General features: G+C 44.5%; 1 protein-coding gene across 4 annotated transcripts; it reads right to left on the reverse strand.

The window, feature by feature from the left end:
- Nucleotides 1–1,596: 1,596 nt before the first annotated feature.
- Msrb2 (methionine sulfoxide reductase B2) lies at nt 1,597–25,282 on the reverse strand. Of its 4 annotated transcripts, XM_085835144.1 has the most exons (6): nt 25,140–25,161; nt 18,699–18,799; nt 17,318–17,542; nt 13,355–13,431; nt 3,262–3,409; nt 1,597–2,321 (listed from the first exon to the last, which is right to left on the reverse strand). In XM_085835144.1, the coding sequence occupies exons 4-6, from the start codon at nt 13,417–13,419 to the stop codon at nt 2,217–2,219; spliced, it is 318 nt and encodes a 105-aa protein (XP_085691270.1). In that variant the 5' UTR covers nt 13,420–13,431; nt 17,318–17,542; nt 18,699–18,799; nt 25,140–25,161; the 3' UTR covers nt 1,597–2,216. The 4 variants fall into 4 exon arrangements, with proteins under 4 accessions (XP_085691270.1, XP_021011541.1, XP_085691269.1 ...); XM_021155882.3 differs by lacking the exon at nt 17,318–17,542 and having other exon boundaries at nt 25,140–25,282; XM_085835143.1 differs by lacking the exons at nt 17,318–17,542; nt 18,699–18,799 and having other exon boundaries at nt 25,140–25,238.
- Between the last annotated feature and the right edge of the window lie 1,314 nt (nt 25,283–26,596).

A 26,596-nucleotide genomic window follows, 5' to 3' on the forward strand; every position in this document is an offset into this window, starting at 1 on the left:
TGCTGGCCACCACGCATACATAGGCAGTAAAGTTTTTTTTTGCCAAGATGAGGTTTTGAGAATTAACCAAAATTAACCAATCAGATGAGAGAGAAGTTAACCAATCAGATGAGAGAAAAGTTAACCAATCAGATGAGAGAGAAGTTAACCAATCAGATGAGAGAGAAGTTAACCAATCAGATGAGAGAGAAATTAACCAATCAGATGTAGGCATGCAAATGAGGTGGTAGGCATCAACCAAGCACAACCAATCCGGGTGTGAGACACGCCTCTCCTAGGCCTATATAAAGCAGCACCAGTGCTGGGCTCGGGGTCTATTCGCCTCTACAATCAAGCTCTCCCAATAAACGTGTGCAGAAGGATCCTGTTGCAGCGTCGTTCTTGCTAGTCGAGTCGGACACACGCAAGAATTGACTAAGACATAGGATGAGTTAGGCCTAGCAAGATGGCTCGGTGGAGAAAGCCACGTGCTGCCAAGCCTGATGACCCAATTTTGATCCCCAGAACCACATGATAGATGGAAAGAACCAACGACATCAGGTTGTCTTCTGACCTCCACATGCACCAATGCATGTGAATGTCCACACCCTTACGGAATACTAAATAACTGTAATTTGAAAATATTTATTGTTACTAAAATTCCTTTCCAGAGGGACAGAAACAACATCTATGACACACTGAGGCATAATTCCACCGAAATTTGTTCTGGGGAAGCAGTGAGCTTATTGGGCTTCCTTACAGAGTACAAGTGAGAGGTTACAAACAGGGGTGTGTGTGTTGCCCCCACCAAAGTTTCACCAGAAAGGCACTACCCAGCAGGAATCAAGGCTCACCTAGCACTGTGGATGGGGCACTGCCTCCCCTTCTGTGGCCTACAAACTCTAAGCCCTCTCCTGGGCCATGGCCATGTGCAGTTTGGATATACAGCAGCAGGAAGGAGGGATGCTCCTGACCCGCCCCACTCCTCCGGGGATGATCCAAGTGGCCACAACTAAATGCTCCAAGATGGTAGTTATTTGGCTCTGAGGTTAGTCTTTCACAACATGTATATATAATTAAGGCAATGATAACACAAAAATGATGGCATTAGTGTTCTGGGTTAGTATTCTTTTAGAATCCGTGATCTAAGTTATCATTCTTTTTAAATGTATATGAATACACTGTAGCTGTTCTCAGACGCACCAGAAGAGTCCCAGGTCCCATTATAGATGGTTGTGAGTCACCATGTGGTTGCTGGGAATTGAACTCAGGACTTCTGGAAGAACATGCAGTACTATTAACCGCTGAGCCATCTCTCCAGCCTAAATTAGCATTTTTTAGAAGTCAAAAGAAGCCATAATTCGCATTAGGTTAGATAATATGTGAAATGTCAAATAATGTATAACAGATCTGCAAGAAGAAAATGGGGTAACTAAGTTTCCAACAACACAAAAAGAACTATTTAAATACCTTTTACTAACAAATAATTCAAGATTCCCAATTTGTAAAACATCTGATCCAGTGTGTCCAACTGGTGGATTTTTTTTTTTTTTGGTCATTTGGATTTACAGTCATGTTCCTAAAGAGCAAATTAACAGACTGAGACAAAAAAGTAAATATTGATCTCAATATTTTATTTTAATATTTGAAGTTTAGTGCTGTAACAAAGAAAAGAAGGAGAGCATTGCCGTAGTCGCTAGAATTGACTCAATTCACGTGGATCCCAGCTGTGAGTTGTAAGGCTGAGTCAGTGGAGTTCTGGATAAGAAGTCACAGGTTTCATCCATTATATCATCATGGGTATGTGTGTCCCATGCTCGGCCACTCTGTCCTCCTCTTCAACACTGGGATCTCCCATCTCTCATCTGTTCCAGCCCATCTCCTCCTTTCTCTTCCCCCTGAGCCCTCATCTGTGTACATCCATGAAGAAATGAATGGAGATGGCCAATCTAGGTTCCCTTCAGAGGCTTTAGGGACCCTCGTCAGCCCATGAACCTGTGGAAATCCTGCCTAGGTCCCACCCTGTGCTCTCAACCGAAGCCTTGGCAGCCAATTGAAATCCCATGGCCCAAGCGGAAGTCAGGTTGAGTTGTTTTCAGGTGACTAAGAAGCTGTGACTCCCCTGTGGCCAGTAACAACCTTCACCTAAACCTTCAGTACATAAAGCAAGGCATCCATCCGGGTTACAGAACCAAGGCTCCACAAGGAAGCACAAAGCACGGGCCTCCTGCAAACAGTCAGGGCTTGCTGGGTTTGAACTTCAGGGCCACACTGTTGATGCAAAACCTTTGGCCAGTGGGCTTGGGTCCATCAGGAAACACATGGCCAAGGTGAGCTTCACACTGCAAGGGAGAGACAACATCTTTGTCACTCTCCAGGTAAACAGCCCCACATGGCCCACCACACCCCAGAGCCTGGCATCTGGGAAGCATGATCGTTTGCATTAGAATTTGGTTCAAAAACGGACAAACGGATATACACAGAGAGCTGTGGTAGTGAGCAGTCCTACATCTCCAGGGCAAATGATTCCACTGAGGCCTTGACTTGCTCATCTGTCAAATGGGGACAATAATAAGGAGCCATCATGAAGACGAATGAACACAAGGAGGGGAAGGATTAATATAATCTGGGGGAGCACTCAGCAACCACTTTTCTTTCCTGCAGACAAAACTTGGCCCTTTCCATTTGCCAGCCTCTGCCAGTTTATACAACACACCAGGAAATGTGAGTGCCAATGACATAAAAATGAGTTTCCTTGAGCTGGGAAGATTGGTGAAACAGATAAAAAGCAGTTGAGCCACAGTTCTGACAATCTGAGTTAATCCCCACAGTGCTGACAATGTGAGTTAATCCCCAGAAGCCATGGTAGAGGAGAAAACCTCCTCATGTGTACAGTGGTGCTTGTGCATGTGTGCACACTCGTGTATAATAGTAATGATAATAATAATAGTAATAATAATAATGACAACAATAACTACAACAACAATAAAATACAAAACCAAGTTTTGTCTGGATCTAAGCTCCCCTCCCTAGGTTCCCAGAAGAAGTAAGATGCTAATGTCTCTGCCTTTTGGTGTCATTCGGTCAAGCAGGAACGAGATGGGGAAATGCCACCTTCATCTTCAGTGCCAGGTGGGATGGGAGAGAGGGGACACTACAAGTGTGGGTTCAAGCAGAGTGAATTTTAATGGCAAGATATATCATGGAAGAACAAGAGAGGCACCAAGGAAAACAACAGCTCCTTTCCTTTCAGAGAAAATGAAGAAAAGCAAAACACATCACCTGCTTGCAGACCACCTCCATGCGAGGACATCCTAAGGAAGTGTCCAGTCGTCTCAGGATCCCTGTGTGACTTTCATCCGAGCCTTTTGAGCCGTAAGCCTCAGAAAATGAAGGCCAGCCAGTGCCAGAACAGTACTTCTTCTCAGAACTGCAGGAGTCAGTACAGACCCACAGCGTTAGAATTGGAAGACAGTGCAGACCCACAGCCATTACACATGGGTGTTGGCCTAACAGCAGTTTCTTAGGTCCCATCCCTTTGTTCTGAGCAAGACTCGGCTCCCACTCCTTCTGCCAGATTCCAAGCAGAGCTTCATGAATAGTCAGTTCCAGGGAATAATTCCTTCTGTCCCTTTGTGTTCAAGACATTATCTAGCCATAGTGAAATGAAGTATTGTTCTTTAAATGCTAATGGCTTCTTTCTCTGGGTCTGACCTAAAAGAACTAGAAAGACTAAGGCTATGTGAACTCATTTGCATATGAGGACGCACAGATCAAATCCTCATACTCTAAAGGCAGAAAAGGAAGAGATGGAAAAGGAAAAACAACAGCTTTTGGAGTGTGGTCTACATGGCAGAGGCGCATCAGCCTAAGATCTGGTGAAGCAGCAGTTGGTAGCAATGGAGATTTCTATTATGGGAACTCAGGCTGTCCTGGAGAATGAGAACCCCACAAGCCACTTAGAGATGTGAAGGTAGAGAAACCACTCAGTCTCCTGGGGAATGTGGCTTTCTCCTGGGGACACAGCACCTGCCTTGCAGAGATCCTTTGAGGAGTCAGGAAGACTCCTCCATGAAGCCAGGTGAGGTGAGGCAGGTGCTCACGAGCACTCATTATAATTACTGTCACTAGTCAATTAGCTTAGCACTCTGATTAATCACTGGAAAAAGCCTGATGCTTAGAATGGTCTCCCAGGGATGAAGGATGCTAATGGCTGGAGTGGGCCAAGTAGCTGAGGAGAGGAGGCAAGAGGACTACTGGAGATCTGCTCTCAGAATGCCTCACCCTCAGGAGCAGGTTGCAGCTTAGTGGCAGAGCCTGGCACATGCAAGGTCCTGGGTTTGATTTCCAGCATCATCCCAAAAGAAAGACTTAATAATCCTAGAACTCACATAGGAAAGTGTCTGTAAACAACACTGGAAAAATAAAGAAAATTTCAAACAGCATAGAGATGATTCTCTCTACCTAAGAAAGAAATGATTTGAATGATTAAATTCTGCCTTAAACTAAGCAGACAAGACATGAGTGGTAAACTCAACTGAACACACAGGTCTCTTCTGTGCCCCAAACTATTAAGGGTCCCCAAACGCTTTGGTATGGGTTTTAAATACTAATATTTAGCAAGATTAGAAATATGACTTGGAACTTTAGAATATGTAACTATTATAGTACTTTTTTTTTTTTTGAGTCAGTTTCATTGTGTAACCCAAGATGGCCTTGAGCTCATAATCTTGCTGCCCGGCTTGTTCAAGTGCTAGGACTATAAACTCATATCACCATGCTTGGCTTTTATGGGTTTTAAAAAGTAGTAAATTCTTGGTGAGTAGTGGTTGTACACACCATTAATCCCAACACTCTGGAGGCAGAAAGAGGAATAGCTCTTTGAGTTCCAGGCTACCCTGGCCTACAAAATAATTTCCAGGATAGCCAAAGCTACACAGAGAAACCTTGTCTCAAAACCAAACAAACAAAGAAACAAAACAAAAGTAATAAATTCTTTTTATGTTAACAGACATTTTGTGACTGTTATATTTTCTTAATTGAACCAGGTTTTATAAGAATTGTATTATTTCATAATTTTCTTTTTTTAAACTTTTTATTGGTTATTTTATTTATTTACATTTCAAATGTTATCCCCCTTCCTGGTTTCCCCTCCACAAAACCCCATCCCATCCCCCCCTGCTTCTGTGAGGATGCTCCCCCCACCCACCCACTCCTACCTCACTGCCCTAGCATTCCCCTATGCTGGGGCATCAAGACTTCACAGGACCAAGGGCCTCTCCTCCCACTGATGTCTAACTAGGCCATTCTCTGCTACATATGCAGCTGGAGCCATGGGTCCCTCCATGTGTACTCTTTGGTTGGTGGTTTAGTCCCTGGGAGCTCTGGGGGTTCTGGTTGGTTGATATTGTTGTCCTTCCTATGGGGTTGCAAAGCCCAAATATTTTAATTGCCTGTTTCAAAAACATTGACACAAACCCTGATCTATGTCTCCATTCACTCTGTCTCCAGACTGTTCTACCTAGACTGTAGAATGAAGAGGGGGTTGGAGTAGGGAGGTAGAGGCTCTATCGACTTAGCAAGCAGAAGGCTGGGCTTCAAGCTTTAGCACTTCCTTGCTCCCCTAGAAATATTCCAGGAAGCGTCAGGGCTTCCTTTTGAGAAATCTCTGCAGTGATAGCTTGGCTTCCAAAAGGTCTCAGTAGAAGCTATACCCCATTACATCTGTACCCTTATGGTGTTCTTTGATCCTCTGATGCCAGCAGCTCATGGCAGATGGGGCGGCAACAGAGGCATGATGGCCTCACAAGCTTGCTAGGCAGAATCCCTGAGGTGTTTTGGTACTCCGAATGTTTAGAATAGTGCCTGATCAGGGTAGATGCTGTCAGTCATTTTATCTTTTGTTAACATTGCCAATAAAAGGCGTATGTGGAATTGAAACAACCTTGAGTCCAGCTTGAGGCACCTGAAGGCTTGGATTGGTTTCACCTGAGATTACTGTTGCAGCTTATCACTGGGATGCCTGTCTGGTATGCACAAGGCAGAGATCCCTAGCATTGGGGGTGGGGTGGAGACCAATTCACCTGACTACTTCAGTATTCTAAGCACCTCTTATCTTCTTCCCACCCACCCCCAGCATTATATGCACTACTAGCCATTAAAGGAATTTTGATAGAGAATTATGAACACAATAAAGCTTTTTTTTCAAACCAACAAATGAATCTAAAGCTAATAAAAAGTCATTAAGGGCTTTATGGGAAACAATTAACCTTTACTGATAGAATTGGCAGAAACATGGAGATTTTACCGAGTAATAGAAAGCCTAAGATACATTATCTAAGACCAACGGTGTACATATGAAAGCAAACTAGATACATATTTAGTTGATTAGCAGGTTACACGGCTCACTCCTTCCAAACTGAAGGCACTCTGCATCATACACTCTGAGCTCTGTTCTTTTTTGGGGGGTGGTGTTGTTCTCCCATGTTTATTTCTCCCTCACTTCTGGATATCCCACAACCCCCACAAACCACAGCAGAAGCAGTGGGCAATCACTGATAATTCTAAATGGAACTGTAGAAGCACTCACATTCATTTCTGAACAAGGATACACGAGGTTTTAAAGAACATTACCTTGTTTCTTGGAACATGCAGGGCATCAGGGCACAATATAGAGAAAAACTAATATCGGGTTCCCAAATGCTACTATTTTAAGAAGACTTAGGACCATAAAATACATAATCTTGAAGTAGTTTTTCTTTATGTAAGGCCCAGTCTGGCAACTCGATCCTCCTGCCTCAGCATACCAGTCACTGGGATTGTAGATATGCCCCACCACCCCAGCATCGACACAATTTAATAAACCCTTCCAGAAACAGCTTGAGGGAGGAAAAAAGAAAAGTAGAAAATGCAGGAGGCAGACCAGTGCCACCGGAGTCTCAGGTTAACAAAATTCTAGGTCTGGATCTGTAGGAAAGCACAGGCAAGCTGGGAAGCGTTGTTGACTTGGTAACCCTCACCCAAGTTCTCAGCCTAATGGAGGAGCACTCCGCGAAAGGTAGGTACCACTCACTGCTACAAAGAAGAACCATGAGGGGACAAGGGGAGTTCTGTCAGACATGGCTGGGGACCAGGCTCTGTAAAGGGAGCTTGGGGAGGAACCTGAGTCTGATAGTGTCTGCCTAGGGCTGGGATTTGGAACGCTGGCACCAGACAGTGAAGACACTAAGGTAAAGCTAAAGGGGTCGGCAACCCTATAGGAGGAACAACAATATGAACTAACCAGTACCCCCTAGAGCTTGTGACTCTAGCTGCATATGTAGCAGAAGGATGGCCTAGTCAGCCATCAATGGGAGGAGAGGCCCTTGGTCTTGCGAAGATCATATGCCCCAGTACAGTACAGGGGAATGCCAGGGCCAGGAAGCAGGAGTGGGTGGGTTGGGGAGCAGGGCAGGGGGAAGGTATAGGGGGCTTTGGAGATAGCATTTGAAATGTAAATGAAGAAAATATCTAATAAAAAAATGCCTTAAGATAAACAAAAACAAGAAATAAAAAAAGCAATGTCTGCGTGGCATACAGAGACCTGGAGAGTAAAGTGTGACTTAGTGTCAGGTTGGTAGCAGTGAGACCTGGGTAAATCATCTAACCTTGCTGCGCCTCAGTACCTCCCAGGAAATGATATCACGATGGAGAGCCTGAGAGGCCTGCGGAAGTGAGGGGCACGCAGCAAACCTTGTCTGGCAGCAGTGCCTTAGTGCAGATGCATTTCTGCTTCCTGTTGCCACTGGCGCTCAGCCCTAGCACTTACTAGAAGGGTGACTCTTGGGGTCTGAACAAAGTTTCAGTTCAGGTTGAAAGTTCACTGCCACAAGGCATTGCTGAGAGGTGACCCGGTCCTAAGAAGAAAAACTCAAGTTCTTTCTCACAGGGCTGGGTTACCTAACAAGTGAGCTGGTTGTTAAATAAGCTCTTTGGTCTTGTGCTTTATTTCCACTGTGCTTGCTCACCCTTTGGCCTTCTCACTGTTTTGAAATAGCACCAAGCCCTCACTGCAACACAAGAGCTTGTGACACCATCTCCTCAGACTTCTCAGCCTCCTGAGGCCTGGCCCAAAATATCTGGTGTTCTGTCTCAGCAACACGAAGAAAATTGACATAAGGATGTTGAGCAACTTTCTGACAGACTCTAAACGTCAGTTTCCAAATCTCCTACATGGACACATTTAGCTCCTCATCGCAGGTGACAGCTTCTGGACTGAACCTGGTGCATAGGGCAAGATTTAATACACACACTTGTCTCTCAGAGCACCTTCACTGAGACACTCATAACCTGCTGGAACTCCAGGGTGTTTGACACACTCTTCGGGTCTCTGTACTCAGGTGCTCACACAAATACATATACAAGTAATTTTAAAATATAAAATTAGAAAATATTTTCTAGAAAAGATGAGTCTGAAAAATCCTAAATTCTATACATATCCTCTGGGCTGCATGGATGTCTGCATGGATATTCACTTCATGTCTAGAGCTGCTCAGGGCAGGGAGGATGCTCTGGATTAACGAGTCAAGAAGCACATTTTGAGCACGTCATATTAGCTTTCTAGGGTGGTGCTAACACATTAAAACAAAGTGGTGGGATGCTTTTATGGTTCTGAAGGCTGAAGTCCAAAATCAAGATCTCAGCAGCGTCACGTCCCCTCGAAGACCCTAGGAAGTGTTCTGTTCCTCTGCCTAGCTTCTGGAAATGGCTGGCAAACCTCGACATTGTTCCAGCCTTTGTGTCTGTTTCATGTGGCAGTCTCCTCTTTGGCCTTGTTTGCCTTCCTCCTATTAGAACAACAGTTGTATTGGATTAAAGGAACATTCAATTTCCTTGTGACTCAACTGTTAACAAATTCTTTCTGCAGTGACCCTACCTCTACCTCAGGACACCTTCTGCACGTGAAGGCCTCAACATGTCCTCCTCAGAAATAGTGCTCTACCTGGCTTTTCTGTTGCTGTGATAAAAGTCTCTGACCAAAAGCACCAGAGGGAGTAAAAAGATTCATTTCATCTTACAACTCCCACGTCACAATCCATGACTGAAGGAAGTCGTAACCAGAGCTATGGAGAAAGGATAACGATCATGGCTTGTTCTGTCTGTGCTCACACTCTATTCTTACCCGGCCCAGGACCACCTGCCCAAGGCTGCTGCTGCCCACAGACAACAGAGGGCTGGGCCCTCCCACATCAATCATCAGCCAAGACAGTTTCCACAACTATGCCCACAGGCCAATCTGATCCAGGTGGTTAAAACTCCTTCCCAGGTGGCTCTTGGTTATGTCAAATCAACAGTAAAAAAAACTAACCAGATCCATCCCAGGAAGTATGTAGATAAAATTGGCTAAGGGACTCAAACAGCCTATCAGCTTTATCTCCTTCTCTGAATAAAATGCTCAGGTCAATAGAAAGCACCTACGTGCTAAACTCTGTGCTGACACAGTAACTTAGAAGAGAAAACAAAGCCAAATGCAGTCCATGTTCTCAAGGAGGCTTCATGGAGAAATCCAGGGCATAAGGAACTTAAGTCAGCACACGGTAGGGGTGAGCACCTCCCAGCGCATGAACAACATGACCACCAGTCCACAGGTAGCTTTCTCTAAGGTTTGGTTTTTGTTGGCACACTTTACACTTCATCCTGACGCTATGCAAATGTTTGCAGGGATGGCATTTGTGCATCCCTGCTTCCTACCAAAGAAGCTCAAGTCTAGAGATGAAGAGGTGATATGAGTGAGAAAATAAGAATATACTCCTAACACTGTCCTCTTAAATGGTAAGGGGTTATCGCTAAGAATATACCACTGTTAGTATGTCCTAAGAATTTAGTAGGTTTTACACCTCGTTCTGTTATATTAATATTTATTAAGTCATAACTCAGTTAATCCTCCCATCAGCCCTATAAACTGGGTGCATCGTAGTCTCATTTTACAGGTAAATGAGGAAATCAAGCCAGAGAGGTGTTAAGAAACTTACCCAAAGTTACCCAACGATGGAACACATACAGACACCTAGACAGCCTCCACTACACTCTTATAAATGAATGAATGTTCTTTAAGGAGAGTGTGTTTTAGAAAGGAAATGATTATTCTGATTTGTTTGACTCGGTGTCAACTGCTCCTAAAGCCTGTGTGTTAAAGGCTCGGTGTTACTGGCAAGAGAGGAACTATTAAAACATGGAGCCTAGTGCACAGCCTCAAGTCAGTGGGCCTGACGGAGACCGTGGAGTCTGCCTCTTTCCCCTTCCTCTCCTTTGCTCCTCGCCATGCGGGTGGGGCTTTGCTTTACCACCATAAAAAATGAGACCTTCAAAGCTGTAAGTCAAATAACTTATTTATAAATTAACTAGTTCCTGTGCTTATTATAGTAGCAGGAAGCTAAATGTATATATTCATATTATAGTAGGTAGAGACAAGAAGGTAGAGATATTTTTATTTTCTTCATCAGCAAGAAAATGGAGCAAAAACTTGAAAGTTCTTAAAAAGAAAGGAGAGAGAGAGAGAGAGAGAGAGAGAGAGAGAGAGAGAGAAACCTTACATTAAAAACTAAAAGAGCAGAGAAGCAATAATGGAGGCTCCTGAACTAACTACCAGTTTGGTGAACTACCCACTTTCAGGATGTTGCTCGGATTGCCTGTGGATCTGGGCTCTTTCACTACGACTCAGGTTTGGTCACATAACTTTCCTAATTTGAACTAACACTGTGTTAATGCAGAAGCCACTGGCTACACGTGGCCCCTTAAGCTTAAATTTGCCAAAACTGTAATCATAACAGGTCCAGCTTCTCAGCCACACTGGCTGGACTCCAGATGCCTATAACCTGGAGCTTCTATGGAGATCTGTAGAGGAAGAGTGTGTCCTTCACCACAGCAAGCCCCGTGCTATCCAGACCCCTTCACTCTGCTCTCTCTGCCCCCCTAAGTTTTGATGCTATGAGTAAGCCAGTATGGTGAGGGGAGAGGAGCCACTGGGCAGTAGGAAGACCTCTTCTGGAAATGCACAGAAAGCAGGACACTAATCCTGAGTCAACAGAACCTTGGAGATTAGATTAGATTAGATTAGATTAGATTAGATTAGGAGTACATTCTTACAAGAACAACTTCTCATCTTCCATGTTGAGAAACAAGACACCTGCCCAGGGGCCAAATAGTAAGAATGCAGTCTTACACTATTACAACATCTTTCAGTCAAAAGTAAGCTTGTCTTCCTAACATTGTGACAGAAATGATGGTGAAGAAATAGCTAATTGTTCTAAAACCCAAGTCTCACATTTTACTGCTGCGATTCTGTGAACCCCATGTTTGGTTCTTTCTGCTATTTTCTGTCACATACAACTCCTAAAATTCTTATAATCTTAGAAAGGACAGTATCTTTTTGTAGTATATCTTAACTGATGGATGGTAGCCCTCTGGTTAGATGCAGGAAGGGACCTTGTAACCAAAGTGTAATTAGAATGTTGGGACTTCCAGCCCCAGCCCCAGCCCCAGCCCCAGCCCCAGCCCCAGCCCCAGCCCCAGCCCCAGCCCCCGGGGCCCCAACATTCAGGGAAGGGAGCTGAAAGCTCATGATTTTGGAATGAAGCCTCCATAAAACCCAAAAGGGCAGAGCTAGTGAGTTTCTGAGTAACTGAACTGCTGGAGTTTCTAGAATTTTCCCAGAGATGGCATGGAACCCTATATTCTTCCCTTGAACCTGTTCTATTTTTCTCTTCAACTGTATCTTTCAATAATAGTGATACCTTCCAGAAAACCACCAAATGTGCTTCCCTGAGCTCCGTGTATTACTCAAAGAGCAACCGGGAACACAGGAGAGTGTAGGAAGCCCAGTTTAAGAGCTAATTGGTCAGAAGCACGGGTCACAACCAGGAGAGTATGCTTAGCATCAGAAGTAGAGCATAGGACATGGGGACTGAGCTGTCCACCTGTGGGATCTGCCTCGGTCACCAAGTAGACAAGGTCAGTACTGAACTAAAATGGAGGATGCCCCAGCCGGCATCTGCTGGAGAACTGACTTCTTGCTGGCGGACAAAAGGCTTCACAGCTCTTGATTTCAGAGATACAGAGATGGCTCGGTGGTTAAGAGCACATGATGCTCTTGTAGAGGGCACAAGTTTGGTTGTCAGCAACCATGTCAGACAGCTCACAATAGCCTGTAACTTCAGCTGCAGGGGCATCTCTGGTTTCTTTGGGTTCCTGTACACACAGAGACTCACAAATGCACACACATATGCATGCACAAGCACATACACCCTCGCTCTTGAGATTACAGAAGTTTGCATCCACTGCTAGGATGTGGCAGGGGAAATCATGTGTTCTTCTACCACTGCTATGTAAGAACTGACTTCATTCTGGTTTTCCTTGGCACTCCCAGGTTGGTGGCTGGCAGTGGGCTCTTCCAGCTAGTTTCATACCATCTTGGATGTACCTGGGCCACAGCCTGGCCCCCTGAGCATGAAGGGAAATTGAGCTTACTCACACCTGTCCTCGCAGGAAGGTCTGGCTTCCTGACGCAGCCCACATTAGCAGCCAGCTGGCCAAAAAGCCAGGCTGCTGAAAGCCCAAAGGACAGCGGAGGCTCTGCCTAATGGAAGATTCGCAGAGCCGGCTTGATTTATATTTTATTCTAAACCAATTTAAGGTTGATGCAAAAGAAAGGAAAACATCTTTGAAGTTCTGAAAAACAAGACTTCAAAAGATGTTTTCCTTTCTTCTTTCTCGAATCTACTTTTTAAAGACTATTTCCTGCATATCTAAACAAAAAAAGCCTTTGTTGAAAGATTTTAGATGCTGATTGACTTAAAAGAGGCTTTGAAATCAAGGGACAATTAAATTTACTTTTAGCTACATAGACGAGGGCACGGTATTCGCTTCTGTCAAGCACTGTGGGCATCAAGCCTCATAAAAGTCTGCTTTGCTAAATTAAATTATAAACCCATTTTCCCTGGGAGAGGGATAGTTTTAATCATATGGCCAAGTAAATACTATTAGGGTTTTGATTTTTTTAAATACTTTTTCCTCTAAAAAATTCTAATGGCTTTATCATGAAGTCCCCATCAGAAATCGTTTGCTCTCTCCTAGAGATACATAAAGCAAAAACATAAGCTGAGAAATCTTGTCAGCTGCATTCAATGTCAGAGAAAAAGCAAGATAGATAAATATCCTCCATGAACAGCTCTCCCTCCAGCAGTAATAACAGAGGACAAAGGCAATTAATGGTCCCCTGAGGGCTGGGGGAACTTGGTGGTAGCAGACAGGAGGTCCTTGGGTTCAATCTTCAGCACTGAGAATAAGAAACTTCAATAGTAGTTATTTATCTAAGATCTCTTTGTATTCTTCGTCTTACCTGAAGAGTGGGCTATCACAGCACACACAATGGTACATCCCTGTCTCCTTGTTGTTCAAATACATTCCACTGAAAGGCTGGAAGTAAACAAGGAAGAAGCATCAACACACAGGGGGTGAGAGGGTTGATAGAGCAAGTCTAACCCCAACTGTGAGGCTGAGGGTGTGGTTGGCTCAGTGCTAGTGTTTGCCTAGCGTTTTAGCATGCGTAAGGCTGCAGGTTCAATCCCCACCATGACAAATAAATAAATAATCAATCAAAAACAAACAATGAAGACCCAATCGAGGAATTATATTAATTTGACCAAGTGCAAGTATCAACAGGAAAAAACTGCAGTCAGCTAAGGATTCTGCAAGCTTCTTTATAGCCTGGCCTTTATCATGCCAAATATTCAAATTGTGACATTAATAATGCGTTGTGTTTAGGGACCACCTTTCATCCAAAAAACATCAAAGTCCACAAGAAAGCATGAGCACCAGGTCCCATCCTCTGCTGTCCTGGAAGACTTCACTCTCTCATTTCAAAAGAGCTAAAAACAACAGGAGTCTAAACACTTGTCAAAGATACTTTGAACTCTCTAATTAAAGATGGGATGTAAAGGGCTGGAGAGCAGCTCAGTGGTAGAGTACTTCCCTTGCATGCATAGGCCCTGAGATTGATCCCTCATGGGGTGGGGGTGGGGGTGGGGGTGGGGGAGAGGGTAAGGGAGAGAAAGGGAAGGGGAGAGAAAGCACAAACACATCAAAAGTATCGTTCAATAACTTTGGGGTTGTGCCTTTAACACATCATGCCATGTCAACACTGTGTAGAGTCAATCAGCTTGGAATGATGAGCCCGGGCCCCAGTGCTAGGTCATCATGTAGATGACATCACTACACACACAGGACCTTAAGGACTGTGGGTTTTCAACTGCTGAGAGGAGTAGGAGGAAAAGTGAAGCGGTGAGTGAGTATAGGCCATCTTTGACACCCCCTTCTGGTCTCCTCGGGTACCTGCACACGTGGTGCACATAAGTTTATGCACACACACACACATACACACACATAATCTTTTAAAACTTTTGTCAAATTCCTTTATCTCCTCAGTCCAAAAAAATTAAAAATAGAGTTTGCACGAGCTAACTCTAAAGCATGTCATAGTAGTAAGCAGTACCCAACCACACAGGCAACAAGACTCAAAGCCCAGACTGCTGGCCGAGCTGCCAGGGAGTTGGCTTTCCTCTCCCTCCAATTTAACCACTCAAAACTCTTCACAGTGATAACTGCATTTAAAAGCTTGCTGGGGACAATGTTTAAATCCACTTGCTACCTCTCCCAGATGGAGACTTGAAGGCATCCCACTTGGATGCCTTTTCTCTTCAAAACTTAAAAGTCTGACCTGGTAGCACATGGCTGCAATCATAGCACTGGGTACGGCTGAGGCAGGAGGATCATGAGTTCAAAACCAGCTTGAACTACATATCCAGACTCTGTCTAAAAAGCAAGCAAGCAAGCAAGCAAGCAAATAAATAAATAAATTGATAGCACATTTATCCACAAATGTCTGCCTATGTCTAGTGAGCCACTCTTTCACAGTGACTCATGAACAGTGTGGATGTCCCTGTCTTGAAGGCTGATTAGAAAGCCCTGTCCACAGAAACCAGACAGCCTACAAAATGCCAAATACAACTTCATTATCATAAGAGTCGGGGAGTTGCTATAACAGGAAAGAAAATACATAATCCAAATGAACAGGACTATTATCTAACTTATGCCCTGCCATGACAATTACCTGCTGCCGCCGGCCTGACACCTAATGTCTCCTCATCCACTCTCTGATGTAGCAAAGTTCTTTCATTAGGAACAGACTCAGCTTCTATTTTTCACCAGTCTGTTCTGGTGTTTACTGATAGTCTAGTATATAATCAGAGCTGAGCTGGGTACTAATATTGCAGAAGGGAAATATTGACTCAAAAGTTAGTTACCTTCCTCAAATTAAAGCCAAAGTTGTTGTTCTGCCCTGGTGACAAGAAACTGAGAAGACAGTCATAGTCATGATGACAGACATGAAAGATGAACACAGGACCCTCCCTTGGAAGCAGCGGCCATGAAGACTTTGTGAGCAGTCAGTGTGGGAGGAGGGAGGTGTCCTTATTCTTCGAACCTTTCATTATTAATATGCACAGCTGATAAATGATGATTGTAGGAAAATACCAATCACTACTGAGCTGACTTTGGAAGAATGGGTAAGAACCCAGCTGAGGGAGAAACAATGTGTTTCAGACAGGGAGGACATTCCAATAATAATAACAATGGGAAGGCAGGAGAGGCCAGCTCCAGCTCTGCAGGGACTGTGCTCATGATCAATCACAGTGGTTGTGCTCACTCCCAGCACTAGGAGGGGGCGGAGTGTGGGGCTTGGTGGGGGAGGGGGAAAGAAAGAGGGAAGAGAGGAGGAGGAGGAGGAGGAAGGGGAAACAATAAAATGAAAAGATGACTGGAAGGGCAAAGAGATTTCATTGGCAAAAGAGAAGGGGAGGTCGTGGGGAAGTCAATCATTAATTCAGGCCAAGATGCTGCTGCTGCTGCTCTACCTGGAAAGTACAAAAGAAAAGAGGGAGGAGGGATGGAGAAGGGTGAGAGGTGGGAGGGAGGAGGAAGGGAGGAAAGAAAGGAGGAAGGAAGAAGAGAAGAAGGAAGGAAGAGATTGAAGGGATGGGAAGATGACTCAGAAGGCACAATTGAAATGACTGCCTGCACAGGGGAGAGGGGAGCAGGGTCAGAGGCAGAATGAACTTCAAGGTCACCCTGAGATTTCAGGTCTGTCTGGAGCAGCAGCAGTTCCCACTTCTTTGATCCTGTTGGTTCTCACACACTGGAGGCAGAGGACATGCTTGGAAGAGGATGGCAAGTAATCTCACACAAGACCATTTCTAGAGGAAGGGTTGGGGCAGATGGAAGTCAACAGAGGGAGGTGAGGAGCCACTGGACTGAGTGAGGCCTGTGGGAAAGAGATCACCAGACGGTGGTGAGGCTGTGGCTGCCAGGAAGGCACATGTGGGCTGTCTCACGCAGAGGAGACTGGGTCCTGACTGCTTTCTCTATCCTGCTTTCTGGGCTCTTGGTGTCTTCTGTAGCCTCAGTGAGAAGCCACAGGACAAGAAATCTGGCCCTCCTCCTGGAACTCAAAGCAGGGAGACCAGATTCGGAGAGGGGGCTGCGAGAGTCCCCTTCTGTTGACACCTGACTCTTGGCTATTACTCAGTCAGGGTGAAAATTCTTTCACTGGATGCATGTGTAGCCAACATACCACTACTTCCTGATTTAGAACAACAGAAAAACCAAATGTAACTGAATTTTAATTAAGAGTCACCAATCGGGAGGCTTTGGAAGTGTCTTTCCCTTAGACTAATGAGGCAGACTGATGCTTACAGTTCTTCACAGTTCTAAAAAGTTAAACATGGAAATGGAGCATCTAGAAGGGATTTACAACATCAGTTAAAATAATGGATGGTGCTCATCTTGTAAAAGGGCCAAGCACAAAGGATACGGCACAGCCATCTGCTTCGGAAGTCCCTCAGATTTATGCTCCTAAACATCTGGCATACCGTCTCCAAGCTCCCTGTGCACACCAAACCCGGCCTGGCTGGTTACTTGAGAATTAGGCTTGTCTTAGAACATTCTGACATTAAACACATCCAACTGCTCAGAGCTTTCTCTGTGGTCCCCGTGTGCTGTTGACAACAATGAGAAAGTCTCATTCTCCTGCCCACAAGAAGTTGGAGAAAACCATAACTTCAAAAACCTTTCACAAGAATCTGCAGGGACCTGCCAGCCTGTCTTATGGTTGTGGCATCATAGAAACTAAGCCTGTGTCTGTGGTGCACTTTGCATGGGTACCAACAGGCAAATACATTGGTCACACCAGATGGAAGGACCATTACACTGGGACCTGGCCAGGGATCTAGTTCAAAAGAGAAAGCACCTCACAGGAACGGCCCAGTAGTAACACTGCAGAGGCTGTGTTTATGCCTGGAATCCAGCAATGCCTTCGCCTGAGGGAAGGAGCAAAAGTTCAGACTGTCCGGTGCACTGTTTCCTCTTCTGGCATGCAAACTTCCAGTAAGACTTCTATGCTGAACGTCTACCATAGTCAGGCACTACAGGAAGTCCCAGCAAACGGAACTCTAGTTGTAGGGAGTGGGCATTGCTGTGGGGGAAAACACAGGAAGGTGCAACCTAAGCTAGGGTTGAGAGAAGGGTTCCTGGGGAAAGTGATTTGGGTTGAGTTAGAAGTCTGGTCTGGCGGGGCTGGAGACACCACAGCTGTTAAGAGTACTTGCTTGTTCTTCCAGAGGACTCAGGTTTGGTTCCCAGAACCCACATTAGTGGTAGTTTACAATAGTCTGTAACTCCAACTCCAAGGGATTCCAGGACTCTGAGGGCACATATATATGTGACACACACACATATATATACATATGTACACATATGTATATACACGTTATATATACATTATATATACATACATACATACAGAATAGTAAATCTTTTTTTGAAGATTTATTTATTTATTTCATGTATGTGAGTACACTGTAGCTGTCTTCAGACACACCAGAAGAGGGCATCAGATCCCATTACAGATGGTTGTGAGCCACCATGTGGTTGCTGGGAATTGAACTCAGGACCTCTGGAAGGGCAGTCAGTGCTTTTTAACTGCTGAACCATCTCTCCAGACCCATAATAGTAAGTCTTACAAGTTAAAAGAGCGCTCTGAATTAATTATTAGAGCAAATGGATGAGGGAAAGAAACCCGAGATACAGGGGCCTAAAGGGAAGAAACCAGAGCCATTGTTTGTGAGAGGACAGTGTGGCCGTTGGGTAGGAAGCCAGAAGAGACAAGGCTGCATCTGAGGATGGGGTGCAGGTAGGGACCATTGCAGGGAGGACCAGGTTAATGTTTAAATGCTATGCATTTGAAGAACAATGGTAAACTTCTGAGTGATTCTGATCTGGTAGGTAGCCTGGTCCACTGTGTTCTCCTAAGACTCCTTTTGGGAAGGGAGAGAGAAAGTGGGGAGACGAGAGGAGTGAATAGAGGTGGATTGAAAGTATTGGCCTTGTCAGCAGGGATGGGAGTGGATAGTGGATCAGATAGATGGTAGAGCTTGGAGAGCATGCGTGGCTCTCTGAAGGATGGAGAAGGACTCTGGTTTCTACAGGAGGATGGAAACCAATGGCTCAGTACAGAGGCTGCTGGTGGCTCACCAGACTCTCCCAGTGCACGTGTGAGTGTTGTAGGCATCTGCATTCTGACCTCCCCTTTTCAGGAGCATCTTCTGAGAACACTAAGTTGGTCTGCTTACCGCTTCTGTTCCTTTCTCTCTGGTGACATAGAACTGTTCGGGGGTTAGTTTCTTCTGCCAGTCTGCTTCGCTTAGAGAGCACTTGGACTTTGTAAGAGACCCTGCATTGTTAAGTAGGAAATGGTTTTTATTAAAAAAAAAAAAGAGTCCCCAAATTTTGCTTTGCCCTATCACCTGGAGAAGTAATCCCAGACCCTTCTCTCTCCATGACTTCACTCTTCACAGGGAGCAGGAGGCTCGTGGGCAATGCGCCGCACCCATTTCATTAGCAAGAAATCAGTAATAAGTAGAGAGCCAGTGTGCTCTCTCTGGATTGTTGTTGTTGTTGTTGTTTTGGAGACAGAGTTTCTCAACTCCCCCTGTAAACCAGGCTGGTCTCAAACTCACATATTCTCCTGCCTGGGCCTCCTTAGTACTGGGATTAAAGGTGTATACCATCACTGCCCATCTGAAAATAGATCCCCCCAACCCCTGAATTTCTGCTTTAAAAACTGTAAAGTTCTTCCTGGTTTAACTGTTGTCATAGAGCATGCACTAGCCCTTCCGCAGCAGGGCACGTCAGCCATAGCTTTGATCCCTTCTGGGATCTGCCGATCAGTTACACTGATGACTTCAGAAAAGATTTTTGGCCTTCAGTTTCTTTTCTTGCAATTTAAAAAGTTACCTTAAGAACCAGCATGCAGAGTAACTGGCTCCATGATGGCATTTCTATACCCATATTTCTGTCACTGTTCTTCTCTCTTTCTCCTCTCCCATTCCTCTCCCCTCTCCACACTCCCCTCCTTTTGCTGGTGTGCATATTCTGTTATCCACCTCCCCCCCCCCCCGCCACACACACACCTTTCCTCTAAGACCTCCCCTCAGCTCCATGTCTCTCTTCTATGTTTATGGACTGTATCCTGATCCCCATATACAAATATATTAAAAATATAATTTAAAATAGAGGCTCTGCACATGAGAGAAAATATGAGGTATTTGTCTTTCTGGTCATAATAATGACTTCACGTACTGTTGATTTCCTGCAAATACCATGATTTCATTTTCTTAGTGTTGAATAAAATCCATCTTGTGTGTGTGTGTGTGTGTGTGTGTGTGTGTGTGTGTGTGTGAACTGTGACGGCTAACAAACTCCATTTTGTGATGGGCATTCACCTTGGTACCTAACAGCCATTTGTCTCTGATTCAAGTTCCTAAAAAGATAAATTCCTGACAACCCCAATTCCTTAACCCCCTACCCCTCAAAACTGTGCACAGTGACTGTCTGCTTGTTGTGACATGACTGACTCCTGGCTTTGGCTTTTGGTACTTGCTTGTGCAGGTGTTCAAGAGCTACTTAGAGGTCTCCATGTCAGTCTAATCTTAGCAGAGCAGAGTAGATCATCAGCTTCTCTACCTTGCTTTTGGAGAGATTCAAGGAATTCTTGTGGTTTAGGCCTTTAAAAGCCAAAGGTTTCCTTCCCCTCCTGTGTGTCTCTGATGTGGGTTAGAGACTGTGGCCCTGCTATCTGTTTTAATAAAGTCGGTTAATTATTATCTGAATTGGGTCTTTTCCGGTGGTCTTGAACTCCACAACAATGCTATGATCTCCTTATCCATTCACTGACAGTATTATCTCGCCTGGTCCCACTTCTAGCTGTTGTGAGTAGTGCAGCAATAAACTTGAATGTGTAGGTATCCCTGAGGTAGGACTTAGAACCCCTTAGGCATGTAACCAGGAGTGCTGCAGATGGGCTACATGCTAGTTCTGGAAAGTAGTTTCCATCAGGGCCAGCTGGGAGTAAGGAGAGGATTGGACAGAGATGGTCTTTGAGGAAGGAGCTATTAAACTCTCTCTACTAAAATTTCTCTTGCACAGAGATTGTATTGTATATAACCTCAAAGTGAATCTGTGGTCTAACCTAATCTATTATTTGTTTGCTTGTCTGTTTGGTTTGAGATAAGGTCTTGAAAAGTTCAGCCTGCCTCATCACTAATGCAGCCTGGTCAGCCTTGACCTCCTGACAGTCCTGGCTGAAATATTACTGGGCTTCACAATTTCTTGAAACAAACAAACAAAAACATATTTTGTTCCCCTTCCTTCTGTTTCTCATGACTTCTGGATTATTATTACTTTTTTTTCTTTTTCTTTTTTTGAGACAGGGTTTCTTTACGTAACCCTGGCTGTCCTGGAACTTGCTCTGTAGACCAGGCTGGCCTTGAACTCACAGAAATCCTCCTGCCTCTGCCTCCAGAGTGCTGGGATTAAAGGCATGTGCTTCTCTCATCTGGCCTGTCTTATTTTTATATAGACACATGTACCCAAAGCATCTAGGAGAAGGTTCTATTTAGTTAAGGTGGGCAGAAAGCTGTCTTACTTAGGGCTTCTATTGCAGTAATAAAACAGCATGGCCAACAGCTTGGGAGTAAAGAGGTTAATTCCATCTCATAGCTCTCACTGAGCTCAGACTCCATCACTGAGGGAAGCCAGGACAGGAACTCCAGAGGTACAGAATCTGGAGGCAGGACTGTAGCAGACATGATGGAGAACGGCTGCTTACAGGCTTGCTCCTCATGACTTGCTCCCTCAGTGTGCTTTCTTTCAGCCAGGACCACCTTGCCCAGGGAAGCCAAGGCCTACAGTGGGGCTGGGTCCTCCCACAGCAATTGTCAATCAACAAAATGCTCTTCCGGATTTGCCTACTGGATAGTGGCAGTTTTTCAATTAAGATTCCTCTTCTCAAATAACTCCAGCTTGTGTCTAGTTAACAACAGTAATAGCAAAACAAACAAGTAAAACCCAACCATAACAAAAGCCTAATACAGATAATAAATGTTTTATTGTTCAACAGTGAAAGGAGTTTATAATTGTTCAGCTCTTCAACCTACCAATAAACAAAGACAGACTCAAATGCTTATGAAACAGGCCTCAGGGAGGGGAAGGTATGTCTGCCCTAGGCTTCCTTTTGTCTTCATACTGCAGCCTTGGAGATTTGATCGCCTTAATATCTCCAAATCCCAGCCCCTAATACAGACCCCCAAACCTTGGTTTTCCTCCATTATAGATAGAAGGGCTGTCCACCTCCATTTATAGTCACAATCTGGAAGTCTGTACTCATGTCCATCTGAACTACACATATCCCCCCCTCATCCCAACCCACATCTGGACTTGTGTGCTCAGCAGCCACACAAACCAGAACCTTTCCTTTTTTTCCCTAACCAAGTTCTGTGGTTCAGCATCCTCTGCAGCCTGCAAATCTCAATTCATTTCCATTACTGCCTAAGATCAAGTTGCCATCATCTTCCAGCTACCTCCAGCACAGAGGATTGCAGCTTCCTCATGAGTCTTTCTCTTATTGGACCACTTCTGATTTGACTCTGCCACGGCTCCAAACTGTTCAGTGTGACATGATACCCTCAGACTTGTTCCCAAACATGACTTCTGAAGCCATCTGTGCCTTGGTCACAGGTGCTACTTTAAAGTAGTATATTCTGTGATGTTCCAGTAACTCTGAGCCACAACCTTGGAGTTCCCAAAAACCATGTTCCTGTTTGTCCTGCCCTGACATTGGCAATTCTCCTTCTGCCTTTTCTTTTCCATTCTAACTCCCCCTCTCCCTGGATGGAACCATTCATAGATGCCAATTATTCCTGGTGGGTTGGCGATGCTGTTGAATTCAGCTCTTGCCAGCGCTGTCTGTCTGCCTGCTGATATCTCCACTTCTAACAGAGGATGTTAAATCTCCCTGCATTTGCTCTCAGGTCACAATTTGACACTATGCTGTTAAGTTCATACACATTAAAGACTTGTCATATCTTCTTGAAGAACGGATTTCTTTATCACTGTGAAGTACTACAATTCTCTTTTTATCACTGACAACTCTACTCTGATGTCTGCTTTATCTTAAATTAACATAACTGATTCTGCCTTTGTGTTTTATTTTGGGAAGCCTCCCTATACAGTCACAGTGGGCCTGGAACTCACTATAGATCCCAAGTTGGCCTTGAGACCCAGGGATTACAGGCAGACATCAGCAAGTGCTGCTTGTCTGTTCTCTCTCTCTCTCTCTCTCTCTCTCTCTAACACCAACATAACTCTCAGTTACTTTACATTACATACTTTACATCTCCTCCCAGTTACTTTACATCATACGTGTCCTTGTCTTCAAAGTAGATTAGGTCATGAGAGCAAGGATCTTATTATGTTACTTTTAGATGTATTTATTTTTATTCATTTATTATTTATGTTGCTGTGCACATGTCTTTGGGAATGTATGTCATGTGTGTGGTTGCCAGGGAAGGCCAGAAGAGGGCAGTAGCTCCCCTGCAACTGGAGTTTCAAATGGATGTGAGCCCTGTGATGCGCGTGTCTACACCTGAACTCAGGTCCTCTGCAAAAGCAGAATTTGCTCAGCTCCCTCAATTAGCGTCTTAGTAAAGATACTGGACAAGCAGAAGGTGTAATTCAGTAGAGTGTGATCGCCCTGTGTATGCTAGCTTCTGGGCTTTATCTTCATACCAGAGGCAGGGTCAGGAGAGGAACTGGGAGCTTCTGTCTCCACTGCACTTGCACTGCAGAAAGCCCAGGTGAACACACACAGGACAGGGGACCCAGATGGTGGGTCCCCATTGGAACCAAAGCTATCTCCTTGATATTTGATCTACCAGCCTCTCAAATGGTGAGAAACACATGGCATTTATGCCCCCTGCTTAGCATTTGTTATGGATCCCCATACTCACAAAGTAGTAAGGGACTGTGGGAGAGCTGGGATCAGAACTCACGCCCACTGACAACCAAGATCTTAACCACAGAACCATCCCCTGCTTCTGTTCTTGTTCTCCTTTTAAGACTTACTTACTTTACTTGTATGGGTATTTTACCTGCATCACATATATACATGTGCACCATGTGCATGCCTGGTGCCATGGATCCCTTGTAACTAAAGTGAGTTATAAGCTGCCATGTGAAGAGTTTTCGCTATCCTAGGTTTTTTGTTATTCCAGATGAATTTGCAGATTGCCCTTTCTAACTCGTTGAAAAATTGAATTGGAATTTTGATGGGGATTGCATTGAATCTGTAGTTTGCTTTTGGCAAGATAGCCATTTTTACTATATTGATCCTACCAATCCATGAGCATGGGAGATCTTTCCATCTTCTGAGATCTTCTTTAATTTCTTTCTTCAGAGACTTGAAGTTCTTATCATACAGATCTTTCACTTCCTTAGAGTCACGCCAAGGTATTTTATATTATTTGTGACTATTGAGAAGGGTGTTGTTTCCCTAATTTCTTTCTCAGCCTGTTTATTCTTTGTGTAGAGAAAGGCCATTGATTTGTTTGAGTTAATTTTATATCCAGCTACTTCACTGAAGCTGTTTATCAGGTTTAGGAGTTCTCTGGTGGAATTTTTAGGGTCACTTATATATACTATCATATCATCTGCAAAAAAGTGATACTTTGACTTCTTCCTTTCCAATTTGTATCTCCTTGATCTCCTTTTGTTGTCTAATCGCTCTGGCTAGGACTTCAGGTACAATGTTGAATAGGTAGGGAGAAAGTGGGCAGCCTTGTCTAGTCCCTGATTTTAGTGGGATTGCTTCCAGCTTCTCACCATTTACTTTGATGTTGGCTACTGGTTTGCTGTAGATTGCTTTTATCATGTTTAGGTATGGGCCTTGAGTTCCTGATCTTTCCAAGACTTTTATCATGAATGGGACATTTGTTTATTGAACACTAAAATTTTAAACTAGCAAGGGCCTAAATTGGAACCCGTCAGCAGCATAAGATATAAAACTGGGTTGGAAAGGAGGTCAGGAGAGCAGCTGCCCAGTGCTAGGACCATGAAATTACAGAGAATTACACCTGGGACTCCTCAAAGACTCCGACTCCTCCCAGGGAAGATGCAAAAGTGTCCAGATTCACAAATGAGGGCAAAAAGCTCTTACCATTCCACCCCATCCTGTCTCTTAGCCACTAACAATAACCTGTTGGAACACGAGAATAATTCACCCACACATCTCAAAACCTAGATTCACACAAAACCAAGATAGTGTTGCAGCAGCACCGGTGATGGTGCAGTGGGCCAGTCACACAGGACAGGAGGCAGCTAGCAGTCCTCCCGAAGGTGGTGTTCGGGGACAAGGATTAACTCCCGCCCAGGAGAGGGCGCGCGAGGTACGGCTGTTGACCGCCACTGGGTCCCTGACAACACCATGGCTCCTGACACGACATTATACACTAAAATGTAACATATAAATGAACTGTGTGCAAGCGTGGGAGAAGATTCGATCCTCTCGGCATCAGTGCTCCCCCAGCACACCAAGTTTACCAAACGCGTTGCTCTGCTCCGCAACTCAGGCAGCGGCCTCGGGGACCAGTCTCTCAGGGCCTCACAGGAGGCCGTCCTGGGTCAACCAGGACTGTGAAACCGAAAGCCGCGAGAGACGGCAGCGATTGAGGACCTACCTGTGTCCTTGCTTCCCGATCCCGCGCAACCCCGCGCCTGCAGCAAAGGCAGACCCCGCAGCGCTCGCAGCAGTCGCGCCATGACGCTGCCACCAACGGGTTTCCTCCCAAGCCTACCCAACCCCCACCCTCCGCCGGATCCCTCCCCTCTGCCCAGGTCTCTTCCCCTCCTCCTAGCTCTCCTTTTCTGCTGGTGCTCCACCCTACCCCCACCACTTAACTTATCCTCTTGCTCCTCTTGACCTTGATCTTCGCAGAGTGTGTGGAATGTCCCCGGACTCCACTGCCTCCTCCTCCCGCAGTAACCTTACTCCGATTGGAATCATGACTAGCCTAAAACTTGCTGTGTTTCAGTTTGTTTAGGTTTTCCAGAAGTCATACTAATTGCAGTTGGTTATTTCTGGCTTCCCTTACTCAACATAATTATCTGGACATTGCTGCTTGGTTTTTTGCGTTACATTATGCACAAATCTTTTTTGTTGTTGTTCTGAATAATATTCCATTATACTAAACTGTTACTCATTAGTTTAGGCTGTTTCTAATTTTTGCGCATCGAAAACAAAGCTGCCAGGAGCGTTTCTGTACATGCCTTTGAGTGGATGGAAGCATTCTCTCTTGTATGGATACCTGGAAGAGGAATAGCCAGGTCTCAAGGGCAGCGGCTGCTTCACTAGCAATGTATGAAAGTTCCTGTCATCATCCCCTTCCTACACTTGATTACTCAGGCCTGTGTTTTTGTTGTTGGTTGGTTGGTTGGTTGGGGTTTTTTGTTCGTTCGTTTGTTTTGCTTCGGTTTTTGAGATCTAATCTCTCTATGTTGTCCAAGCGTCCTCAAACTTGGAATCTTCCTGCCTCGGGACTGAGTTTATAGAGATGCATCACTGCAAAGTTAGACTTAAATTTCTTACAGTAATAGGTTTCTCTTGTGTTGTGTTATTTTTCAGTAACTGACAATTAGCTATTGCTAAATCATACATGGTTTTGCCCATTTATTATTAGATTTACTTGTTGTGGAGTTTTTTCAAGGTTCTTCAATATATTCTCTGGGCACAAAGCCATTATCAAATCGTTTCCTCACAAATTCCCCTTCCCCAGACGGTAAGCTGTGTTTTCTATTTCCTAATTGTGTCTTGGGATGGGAAGTTTTACATTTTGTTAAACTTCATTTTATCGGTTTGATGGTTTGTTTTTGTTTTTTATAGTTTGTGGCGGCTTAGGGGTAACATATTTAACAAATGGAGCTAGTCCAATATTACAAAATATTTTGTGTTTTCTTCTGCTAATTTTATAGTTTTAAGTTTTACATTTAGGTCTATTATCTATCTGAGTTAATTTTTATTTATTTATTCATTTTTAAAAATAAGGTAATATGTTTTTTGTTCTCTACTTGCCTGCCTTTGAGTCCTTGTCAAAATCAGCGTATGGCTGAGAATGCAGCTCTGTAGTAGAGCAATGGC

The sequence above is a fragment of the Mus caroli genome, unplaced genomic scaffold (genome assembly GCF_978045245.1).
Source record: "Mus caroli unplaced genomic scaffold, Mus_caroli_1 scaffold_2, whole genome shotgun sequence".
NCBI lineage: Eukaryota > Metazoa > Chordata > Mammalia > Rodentia > Muridae > Mus > Mus caroli.